Here is a 12,948-nt window from a genome sequence, read left to right on the forward strand (position 1 = left end):
CATGACCTAACACCACGATCTGTATGGAAAGTGTACAGCTACTCATTTGCATGAGATAAATATTCAATTAGACATATATACACAGGTTTCATAAAGCCTCTGTGAAGGAAAAGGTAGGAGGAAAAACAAACAAAAACAAACATTCAACTATTTGAGTCTGACCGGAGGGAAAAAAAAAGTTTCTTTAGAAATTATTGTTTGTTTTCATGGTCAATTTTGTTGAGCACTATGTACGACACCAAAATCTGTTGTACAAAACACATCCACATAATTATCTATCGATGAAAAAAGAAGGAAAGATGCACATGAGAGGATGATTAAACTTTCCTCACTCTGTTCCCAGCTGGTCTCTTTGAATATATGTAAATATCAGCTTCATTTAACCAACAGCAGGTACATTGTAAACGTCCACCAGAGCATAAACACTGTCATCACTCCAAATATCTCAAAAACTCTTCTGCATATGCCAACAAGGCATACGATATATGCTGGAATATACCCACTGAAATGAAACCACAGCTAGCTATAGCTTCCTAATTCCACCATGCATTCATGCTACACTGGCTACAGAAAATGAGGCGAACACCGCTAGGAGACTACACAAAGCTGCCGACTGCTCTCCTCCAAGCAAACTAGTCTGAAGTCTGGACGGGGAGGGAGGCAGAGGGACTCCGGGGTGCGTTAGCTATCTAATTATTGTCTAATATGTGGTCTGGTAAACAGTAAATTCATCAAATTAAGTACCCCATATCGCTATTTTCCAAGCTACTGTCGTATTTCAGAGCATGCGTCGAGACTTTCGTCAAATTGAAGTAGCCTTGGTTTCATCTAAAGCGTACGTTCGGTAGGTAAATTCTCGCATCTTCCCACATTTACTGATGGTAACCCAAGCAGGAAAGCAGAAGAATGGTGGGTTGAAAGGTAAAAAAGGGGAATCCTAACTGCTAAAAGAGCCGGAGCCCTCGTTACATTTTCTCACCACGCTCCAAATCACCCAACACCACACCTAACCTTAACCCATAATTCAATCTACACCATTTCTAATCTTGACGTTACAGTAAATATTCTTTAGATGTGAGGACTGACCAGCATGGCATTAAATGGTAAAACATCAATAGGTCTAAAACTAAAAAGGGTCCTAACAATTAACAACTATGGCACGCACATACACACACACATACATTCACAAGCACACAGACATGCCAGTTGGGATCATTGTGAACAGTGGGCAGAGTGAGCAGAGGGAGCAGAGGGCGGTTCCACACTTGTGCTTCTGAATAGTCCACGAGGAGAAAACCGACTGACAAACGAGCAGAAAACGAGTGCAAACATCTGTGACTCTCACTTCACCTATTCTTTCTATTCTTCTGCTCTCCTCTCGCTCCCTCCCTCTGCCACGCCATAGACACGCCTCCCGTTACTGTCATTGGCAAATGGATCCCCGAGGGAACGCATGACTGACAAGTGTGCTCCGATAACAAGCACACGCACACACACACACAAAGATAGACACTGTAAGGAAAATGCAAGCAAACACACACACAGACACACTCACATACACACACAGATGATTGGCAGGCGTGACATCAGTCTGTGACACTCCAATGACTTTCTGTCATGATGTTTGATTGGCAGCTGTTGGGTCCTTCCCGCCCTTTCAAGCATGTGCTCTCTAATTATGAAACAATGAAAGGCAAAGTCTGGTCAAAAGACGTAGTTTTACCTGCATTAAGAGCTTGAAAACGCTTCATGCACAAATAATGCGTCACCCAAACCTGACCATATTGTCTGGCCGCTATGTAGCAGAAATTAAATATGATATGCATCAGATACTTCATAGGGTATTTTAACTTTAACTAGATTGTAGGGCTGTACCAAATAGTTTGAATTGACATTCAAATTCTTAACCAACAATCAAATGCTGTACAGCTTGCTTTTGTTTTGCATGTCTATTCATTGTGTTTAAACCCGGTATATCTGCACAGTTGCAGTTAAAGATTAAGCTACACTGTTTTACTCTCTTGTACCTGTTTATTGAGATGTACCAATAACACACCAGTGGTGGCTGTTTATTAGTCGATTAGTTGACTCGCGAGTTGGGCGGGTTTGGGGTAAAATATTAGAAAATATCACGGGTTTAGGCGGGCAAGTGACAAAGCAGCCTTCCCAGTAAGTTATCAATAACTTACAGAAACACTGCGCGCAATAGCCCACCTTCTTTTATGTTGACAAAAGAGACAAGTTATATTCATTAAAGAAAGTTGGTTTAATAAAAAAAAGACAACTAGAATAAACTTAATCCGATCAATCACTTTGAGGATTTTGTTTGTTTTTCTATTTTAGGGTGATGGGAGTCATAAAATACGATGACAGACATTCAAAGTTTCATTCGAATACCTCAGTAGAAGCTTCAAATGTAAAAAAAGTCATTCGGTACAGCCCTACTGGATTGTCAGTTAGTAATATCTTCTAAACTGTATTTTTTTGTAATGAATATATTTTTCCTTAATTTTGTAAATATTAGTTAATTTTATTTTTAATTAGTCCTCCTTCTACATGTGTTCACATTTGCACTGCTAATTAGTGTTAAATACTGTTTCCATGATGTCTTACTATAATGATTACCTTGTTCTTTGAATAATGAGAAGGGGGAAAAAATAGATATCGTTGCTAATTAGCAACGGCCGGTGAAAGCACCCCCTGTCTTGTAGATGCGCTAATGGTCCCAACGATGGAGCACTTTGAGTCTAACAGAGGTGCCACATTATGACCAGCTGGAGAGAGCAGAGAGACGGGAAAGACGGAAGAAAGAGAGGCAGATATGGCCGAGAGTGTAATTATAGGCATCGGTGAGAGGTAAAGAAAGAGAAAACGACGGTGCTCTAATTGTAACCTTAACTTTCTGTGCTTTTTTCCCCATTCATACATTTTCATACGGAGGCTGCATTCTCCAATTATGATGCTCTTTGAGTTTTTTTGCCAGGGTAAACACACCTCATGACATTTTATTATGAAAGTAGATCATTCAGTCGACAGTATGCATATGGACACACATACACGAAACAGAACAACGGAGGCTAGATGGAGGTACAGCAGTGCACGATTACAACCAAGCAGCCATCCATGCATTTATTACCATAGATTCTCATAAATTCACACCATTTTAACTCAGAAAAAGAACAGCATGCACACATACTTTACGACACATCACATAATCATGTCGCACTGGCAACAGCAGCGCCTCCCTCTTTGGTTCTGATGGACCTTTTACATTCCCAGTCTCACCTCATAGATTACCATATTTTTATTTGTACACACACACACACACACACACACACACACACAGATGACAGAACAGCTCGGAGAACCATACTCTCAACCCATGTTAATGATGATTGTAGAGCGTTAAGTTATGGCTGTAGGTGTGTGTGTGTGTGTGCATATGAAATTATATTCATATAGTTGCCAGATTTGTTTGAATATCAACCTTCATGGTCTGAGCAAAGAGAAAAGACACACAGATCAGAGAGGAACAAAGTGTCACACAACTGCACACAATTTGGAGACAACACACGCACAGAAAGATTCACAGCAGCCATGTGCCAACTATATGACAACCATCTGACTGTGTGACCAATCATGTTTTATCACCGCATGATTATTCATGACGGTAGGATGGTTACCATCGTGCGCTCTCTCACACACACACACACACACACACACACACTGATGATTGGCAGAGCTGATTGGCAGGTGGCAGCAGTTCAGATGACAGAGTGACAGAGCCAGCTGTCCACTTTAAAGGGCATTTTAAACAAACAATCACAGTCTGACTTTAATGTCTGGGTTAACAAAGTGAGTGGCACATTACAGTAATAGAGTGCTGCAGGGATGACGTCTTTTTGTAGACCAACCAGGAAGTTAGCATCACACTGGTTCCCTCGACAAAAAGCCGATTGGGATTTTTACATTGGATTAGATTTTGGATTATTGCAGATGATACTTGATACTAACTGATATGATACTTACACGTTTTGTTCAGCAAGATAATCTTCACAAATGAACACCACTTTTAGGATTTTTGAAGCGTGAATGCAATCACCAGAAGTAAAAAGCTAATTTTTTAAAGCTATAAAAGAACTACACCACGGTCGCATGGACATGAGTATACACAACAAGTCTGTAAAGGCGGACGAATCGACGTGTTGACTTTTAGTAGTTTCATTTAGCCACTTGTTAGTAACCGCCTTTATTAAGACACATAAAGGCTTCAAAATTCATAAGTGGGATATTTACTTACATACTTTATGTCATGGAACAAAGCGTTAACATCTCTTAAACTTGTGTTAACCACAGACCTTATTTCAGGCATCAAACTAAAAACCCATTCAAAAACCCATTGACTTCCAGACGAGGGAACTGGAAGTGCTATAATGCTAACTCATTTCCGGGTTATAGGACTCATTCCTGCAGCACTCTATTACATTCAACGTTTCTACACATCCACATCCTCCCTTCATTAATGTGAAGAACTTCATTGTAAGCCGGCCTTTTTTGGCAATCACCGTTTAATTTGGAAAGAAACAGCCAAAAGAGTGCTACCGTACAATAAGAGAGGAACTCAGTATTGGAACGTTATAGCAATAATACCAATGTGTGTCTTTGCAGCTAGTGCATAGATACATAATGTAGTATATGGTAAAGAGATCTTGTGTGTCAAATGTATGAACAAACCAATGATGCACATTAACATTTACTACCGTAGAACCAGACGCCTTGGTGTAAGGTTGAGTATCCCATACCACCTCTCCTCCAGACCATTAGGCCAATCAAAGCTGGCCTTAGATGAATATGACAAATCAGCAGCGCAGCCTAGATTGAACTGCGCTGAATAGCACCAATTTGCCTTCTCAGTCTACCTCCATTACACGCAATCAAATGCAGATAGGGAGCTGGAGCTGGAGGGAGCAGACCGAGAGGAAAAATTGGAATGGTGCAAAGATTACGCGGGTGGGGGTGTGAAGAGAGAGGTTACAGAAATATGGCTCGAAAGAGGGAGAGCAGAGAAAGGGTGAGATTATCACCGGGCTCTAATCAAGGCCTTTATGGTGATGAGAGATGGGTGTAGCGGAAAGGTCTAAAAGATCCTCGGGTGTATTATATGGTTTCTTAAGACACTTAAGGCAAGACATGATGGGGGAATTAGTGGTTAGATGGACGGATAGGTGCACAGAGGGAAGGCTCGGTTAGATTAAACTGGAGATATTCTCTGGTGTGCTGCGTAGGCTGTCCAGACCATAATAACACGTGGTGCAGCAGATAGGTGGAGGAGAGATGGATGAACATAGGAAGAAGGGATTGGGCGTAACCTCCCCTGAACTCTGAAGCACTTCAAACATTGCTAAGATGGTGAGACAGAGTGATGGGGTGATGGAGGTGAAAAAAGACATCTTCAGGTGTGTCATGTATTGCCCGTAATAGAAAAAGAGCAATAGAGGATTGTGGGAAAGGCGGAAGTGGAGAGGGAATGATTGAGATCCTCAGGTATGTAACCTGTGATCTATAGGAATATATCACATTGTGCCACAAATGATGTTGAAGCAAATGTTTTGAAACTGTATTACGTCACTTAGGCTGCATTCATACCAAATCAGGAGTTGCATTGATTAGCGCAGGGCTGTGCGGTGGCACAGTAACCCCAAGCAACTGCCCAATGATTAACGTCTTTTGTTCCCTAATGGCTGGGTTGAACAGCTATGGATCGCCAATTACGTCATTGGCCACCGCCGCATGACATCGGGTTGGGTTTCTCCAAAAGTAGATTCTGTTTCAACTTTTTGCCGCAGGCCGTTGTGGCTTTTTTGTTTGTCCATGTAATGACACTGCCGCTGAATCTGAATTTTGTTCATTTTTCTCATACAACCCAAAGTTGCATATTGTACAATGATAGGCTGAAGTAGCTTTAGGGTGGGAGTGGACTATATGGGCAAAAATGTTATCACAATATGTTTGTTTTTTATACTGATCTGGCTTATGATCACGATATATACTGTATATCTAATAATAATAATGCTCAATTTAGTTTTAAGAGTATTTTATACCTTAGGACAGAACCCTAAAGAAACCAGAAGGTTAGTTATGGTATATAGTTGAGGGTTGATTACACAGGCTACGTACAGTATACAAGACTTCTTGTCATTGATTCATGCTACTTTTGAGCATGTGAACCACACACTTCAGCCGGAACGGGACTAAAATGAAGAAACAAATTGAATATCTGCACGGTATTTGACTACATAAATACAACTGTTAAAAGAATCATTAATAACAGTAGAGGACAGCAATGGTGCAGCTCTTCTAGACTTTTCAACTGTTATCGTACTGATTGCCTATGACTGGCGTCTGTTTTTGTACTGTTTTTGTAGGTAGAGGAAAGCAGATTAAAAAAATAACTATCGGAAATAAATCTCATAAATTGATCATCGTTGTCGTGGAAGATTTTATCGTGAACATTTTTGAGATTGTTTTATCACCAAGCCCTACAGGGCATTACACCTCAGGAGAAACTGACAGTGATGGAGGCAGGGAAGGTAATGTGGGTCTGACATTACAGGAAAACTACTAATAAAATAAGCGAGTGAAGAAGGAAGGAACATACTGTGCAAAACACACCACACACCTCCATCTCTCCCTGCCTACCTCTATCTATCCAGCCTCCCATCCGTTGAGATTTTCTCTTTGTTCATAAAATTGATTTGACATAATTATGAACGGCTTAGGTATAAAGAGCCATTTACACACTCAACTGTGTGACAAAGACATAATTTTAACATCATAAAATGAATATTTCTGCTCCACAGAACATTTCCTACTAATGACTGCATACTATATATGAGAGAGAGAGAGAGAGGAAGCACACTGAAGTGAGAACGAGGAAAACAAGGTGGAGAAGAGGTGAAGGTGGAGACTTTCAAAGAAAATAGCACTCAAGTGAAATTAGTGCATATTAGTTTAATTGCGTAATATTTCACTTTAAATAACATGCAATTCTGAGATATAATCATTGTGATAAAATCGGACTTTGAAAGCTGGAAGTGTTTTTCTGTGTTCTGGTTCACACAGACTGCTTTTGTAAGTGTATTTTGAAAGGCAGCGGCTGAATTTTCTCCATGAAATTGCATGCGAGTGTTTTTCTTCAGATCTCTATCTATGTAATGGTCATGTGAAATCCCATTTGAGAAACAACCGCGGTAAAAAAAAAAAATACACTGATGTTAGGTAGCAATTAAGGTAGAAAGTACAAATTGTTCATTGAAACACTTTGGCCCATTCATGCGGTGTGTCTATTTAAATGGCCCATTCACATTGGGAGATATAGTGTTAAAGTTAATCACATGAAATAGTTCTGACAGATAATTTTCAGCACCTCTTAAGGAAATTGGGGCAACGCTCTTAGAGCGGTCTTTGTGTGCCTGCCAGCATGTGATAGTGTTTCGTGAGGGGGAAATAAAGACCTCAGTGTTCATGTATTAGGGTTTTCTTAGTCTGATATAGTGTGAATGTATGAGGTGTGCAGAGATTGTGCTAATGAAGGTGCCCCTATTGACTGAAAAAATGTATACATAGTTATGGGTGACGGACTCTATTAATCTGTTTTTGTCATCAACTGAATTCAGATATAAATAAATGATTAGGACATATGTTAAGCTTATAACAAACATATTTTCTGTGTGTACCTGGATGTGATATCCAGATTAAAAATGTGAATAAATGTGTATAAAGAATGTGACTATTGATACCCCATGACACCAAACACAAACATTGCTGTTGATCACTGGAATGGTTGCTTTCCAACTTATAAAATTACCCTCAAACACACACTAAGACCTTTTTTCCACTGAAATTGCATTTTTTAAACACGGGAAAACCCGCTAAAAACAGGCGATAGACTCCTTTCCCATTTTGAGTACGCTCTGCCGTTACACTGGTCTTTCTGTGTTTTTGGATGACAATAACTTGACTGACTAACGAGTCATGTGACTACCGACTGACGTGGCAAAATAAGTAAACGTCTCATGGTTGAAAGTCCGTTTGCTTGACCCATCCGCCAGCGTATCTAATCCCTCTCTCTCTCTATCTCACTCTCACTCACACACACACACACGGTGACTTACCTCAGCAGGCCAAAGCCTATTTTCTTGCTCTTCTTTTCCATCTCCTCGGGCTCCTCTGTTTTCTTTTTCTCTTTCTCCTTCCCTTTCCCTTTGTTCTTCTCCTTCTTCTTTGTTTTCGGTTTCTTTTTCTTGTCTTTTTTGCCTTTCTCCTCTATCCGGTCCCCCGCTCCCTGGCGGGATGAACTACTCGCAGGGGTGTCCCGGCCTGAACTCGCCTCCGAACCATCATCTGGAGGGAATAGAAGAAGAAAGGATGGGGATTGGAGGGAGTGGGAGGGAGAACGCTGTTTTAAAGAGTAGTAAAAATAGTAGTAAAACAAAATGATTGTATTGTGATGTGTCCTCTTCCATCATTTGTTAGATTTAAATCCATTAAAGTCAATGTTTACACGGAAGAGACTCAAAATGATCAACATAAACAACTGTGGATGGAGGCCCTGATATTAAGCTTCAGTAATAAAGTCTAAGTGCTAAAGAGTGAAAGATTTATCAAAGAGATCCTGATTAAAAGTAGTTACTCTCATAAAACCGACCAATTCCTCCTTTATATATCGACAACTTGCCTGCCTTTTGTCCAAAGTGAATCACTTTTTACCAGTTCGAGGCAAACGAGAACATCAGATAATTCATCATTATTTTGTGTTTGTATAATGCTGAGTCATCAGCATTGTCATAAACCATCGCTGTGTCCTAATTTTCAAGTTAACGTGAAGAAGAAGTCTGTGAAGAGTGGGTTCCAGTGGCACATTACAATGGAGTTTAGGCATTTAGCTGATGCTCTTTGCCAGAGTGACTCACTATACCAGTAAAATCAAGAGGCATTTGCAAAATGCCACAGCATAACACGATACAGTGACGACCACATAACACAAACACGCATACACACAAAAAGAAACAACAATGTACATACAGACAAATGAACATCAGCCCACATAAACACACACTCAGGCACGATACAGGCACGTGATGTTAAACCTCCTCTACTCAACATCTCCACGGCACATTTATTAACCTTACAGTGAATTAATTAGAAATAAGGAATCGAAAATGTTCAAAGTGTAAACTGTGATGCCTCATTACTTCTTCGACAGACTGGAGGCCTGGCCTTGAATTACAATGACACACACACACACACGACCACTTGTCAGATTTGATAAGATAAACAAACCAAATTAGTTACTTCAATTGAGATTTAGCGTTGTGTGGATATTCACTTCAGACTTAATTACAAAGGCTGTCTAGCAACCGAATGGAATTGTAATTGTGTGTGTGTGTGTGTGTGTGTGTGTGTGTGTGTGCGTGCGTGCGTGCGTGTGTATGTGCGTGTCATGCTTGTGCCGGACCTGGTTAGTTTTCCCTGAAGGAGTTCAAAACTGATAATGACCACAGCAGATATCCCTATATTCTTTAGTTTTTCGTCAGTTTACAAAGGTCAACTGTGTATATATTGTGCGTGTGTGCACTAAACCAGAGAGTTAGCGCACACAAAACTATATATATTAAGAGTTAAAGTTTTTTATTTTTTCTAAATTATGTTAGTTTAGTTTCCCCCCCTTTTTTTGTTATTGGTTATTTGTCTCCATATGTTGAGGGAGGTCCATTGTATAAGTCTGTGGCCTCTTGACCTCTCCTGTCACATTTCTTTTTAGTCTCCATTATCTGGATTTTATGAAGTTTGTGTGCAAATAAATTAACATAAAATAAAACTAGTTTAGAGTTTAAACACTCTTTATGAAAAAGACCAAGCCTCATTCACAAAGACTTTTATTGTACCTCCTAAATTTGTTTTTGAAAACTTCAACGTCAGGAAAAACCCTACATCTGTTTCTGAAACTGAGTGCAGACCGCTGGTTTGCTCTGATTCACATGCGAAATGTGGTAAATCAAAATTGGTTTGATTGAAATTGGACGTGGGATGCAGCAACCTGTCAGTAGTCATTTCTGATGAACACTAAACAGCAGAAGAAGAGCGGCCAACATTGATACTGTGACATATTTGTACCATGTGTTAAGCCAGACAAAGGGCTGGGATGCTGGAATATTTTACATTTTGTACTTTGTCATTCAGCCAAGTCAGCTGTGTTTTATTTACTATTTCATGACGTAGAAGTCACCACAAACTATCACAATGCAGATTTGTTCTGTTTGTGTGAATAAGGAGACATAAGGAGTATGAAACAAAGAAAGAGACACAAATAATGTAACACTCATGCGAAGGTAGCCAGAGAGAGAGTGACAGAAACAACTATTTAGCACTATAATCCATGCCAGCTGACATGAGACATGAAAGCCAGTGACTCAAAGCCTCTGTTGAATAGTCCTCCTCTTGACAACTAAATTCACTGGAAACTGTGAAGCGCTGTGGTATTAGCTGGATTCAGCTCAGGATCCCACACAATACATCAGCTAACACATAAACCCTGACTAAATATCCACCGTCAAAATGTTAGCAATGTTTTCTTTCCTGATCACCGGTAGTTTAGTAGAAGTAAAACTGCTAATCCACCTCTTAAAAACTGACAGATAGTGACTGATAAACATTTATATTTGACACTGAAATGAAGATACAATTCAAGCTCAAGCAAAAGTGCACACATGTAGAGAGAGACATGTAGAAAGAAGAAAGAGAGAGATCTTCAGAGAACTGTTCTCTGTCAATTAACAACAGCTCTCAAAGTGTTGAACATTTAGAAAGACGGTGACAGATGTGGCCACCGCATGTGTGTGTGCGCGTGTGTGTGTTGACATGCCCTATTAGTCCTATCCTGTGTGAACGTAGTGATCTGAAGCAGCCCGACTCATTACTCTAGTGGTGACTGATAAGAGCGTGCTGCTAATAACACAGCTGGGAATTGAACTGCTCCTCCCAGTGAAACAAAACCAAGCCGCTACCATTTAGCTCCTGGATAAATATTTAAAGCTAAAAGCCCACATCTGAATTGAATCACATATTTGTAAGGCGATGCTGCTGCTCAGCTTCATACGTGATGACACTTTGAGGCATGGCGTTCATCTGGGCGATGTGTTAGTCGTGCTTCGCTGGCAAACGTTCTGGGTTGATCTTTCCCTAAACTAATCAGAATTGACAACAGCGGACCTAAACCGTGCTGAGCTCACTAGTGGCTTTTTGAAATAGTAGACGAGGTTGTTATCAGGGAGCACAATGAGTTTTCATCGAGTTATACATTTTTGCATTAATTGTCAAGAGAAAAACATACAGAATATACAGACTGAGCAACTACATACATACTAGAGGTGGAACGGTACATGTATTCATCACATTGCATTTCAAAGTATCTATCTTATATTTTAAAAATCCAACCCTCTTCATCCCTTACCATCATCATCCTCAGGTGGCCCATCGTAGGATTTATCAATAGCTGCTCGGAAGCTCTCGTTGCAGCCTCTTCCTCTGACCATATTTGGGCGAGGTCGATGGAAGGGGAGGAGTTCGTTTTTCCTGTTGACCTCCGACATGGCTGTCTGGAGACTCTCCAGGGAGCTGGACTTCTTCAAGCCGAGGGTCGGGCCCAGTTCCACAAGAGGTGACGGAGCTGGAGGGGACAGAGAGAGAGACAAAGGATCAGCTTGCTTTGTTTAGCTTGGACTACAGGTGACCTGGTATGGTATGCGTTTGGCACATCAGTTGAGACCATCAGAATGCCGAAATAATAAAACTAACATCAATATTTTAATATATTTCTTTAGTAAATAAGTTGAATAATAGTCTAATTCTACTAAAATGTCTACATAAGTGTCACTGCTATCAAATATGCAGCTACAATCAAAAAACAAACAGCCTAAAACCAGTTTGACTCCAGGTCTGACCAAATAGGTTTACCCTGCTCTGCTTTTCTCTGATTGGTTTAAAAAGCCTTTGGAGACGGCGGCGAGGAGCCAGAAAGACCGCGACATGGCTGAACCCTGGAGAGCACAGCCAGGAAAAAAAAACCAAAAAAAAACAGTGATGCAGTTAACTATGCTGTTGTTGAGTTTGTGATGAATGTGAGGTCTGCTTCACTGTTACTGGTTCTCCATCCATCATCACAAGTATACCGTGAGAGATATTACTGAGGGAGGGAGGGAGCCAGCAGAACGGATGATGAAGAGGAGAGCGATGGGTGAGAAGACAGAGCAACGGTGGAGGTATTCAAGGGATCAGACATTAGGTAAAGTCCACAAGTGGTGTCAAAAGCGTGTTCTGCTTTAAGCAGACTATCTAGCAATTAATGCTGCAGAAACCCAGCCAAAGCTAATGACATGCTGAGTGCTGAAGTTTAGCCTCAAGCCCGCTGCGATGTCCCCACCTCTTGTGAGGATCGCGGATTGTAAAACAAAAGGGGGAGAGAAGGTAATGTGTGCTTGTCAGTGTGCCACCTGAAACGAGGAGACACTGATGGTGGGCAGGATGGGGAGAAAAGAGACGGGAGGAGCAACGACAGGCAGAGAGCAAATTAAGTTTCCTCAGGGGAACACCGCGGTGGCAGAGAGGGGAGACAGAGAAAAATGAGGAAGAAGGGAGGAAAGGCTGGGCTCGCTGCCAGCTCAAAATACTGGTAATCCTTACACACTCATACACACACTTTGGATTCCTTGCTGGCTCTGGCTTGTCGATATGATGCCACTGTGATTCATGATAGCTAAACCTGCATCACTTTAGCTAATGATTCCCTATACACACAACCCCTGTGTGTGTGTGTGTGTGTGTTTTTCTCATAGCAGAGGAGATGAGAGGGCTGATGTGACTTCCACATCTATTTAAACAACCATTAAC

At 40.8% G+C, this 12,948-nt stretch overlaps 1 protein-coding gene across 6 annotated transcripts in view; it reads right to left on the reverse strand.

Moving 5' to 3' along the window:
• The window catches only part of pard3bb (par-3 family cell polarity regulator beta b), a 240,375-nt gene that overhangs the window by 98,789 nt on the left and 128,638 nt on the right, over nt 1-12,948 (reverse strand). For all 6 annotated transcript variants that reach the window (XR_005209567.1, XM_037789757.1, XM_037789756.1 and 3 more), the window contains 2 exons: nt 11,513-11,728; nt 8,175-8,403 (listed from right to left, as the gene is read on the reverse strand). Coding sequence is in view for 5 of the 6 variants with exons in the window: in XM_037789757.1 (XP_037645685.1) it covers nt 8,175-8,403; nt 11,513-11,728 (445 nt within the window). In the remaining variant the exon portion in view is untranslated. The remainder of the gene's footprint in view (nt 1-8,174; nt 8,404-11,512; nt 11,729-12,948) is intronic.

Source organism: Sebastes umbrosus, chromosome 13 (assembly GCF_015220745.1).
Source record: "Sebastes umbrosus isolate fSebUmb1 chromosome 13, fSebUmb1.pri, whole genome shotgun sequence".
NCBI lineage: Eukaryota > Metazoa > Chordata > Actinopteri > Perciformes > Sebastidae > Sebastes > Sebastes umbrosus.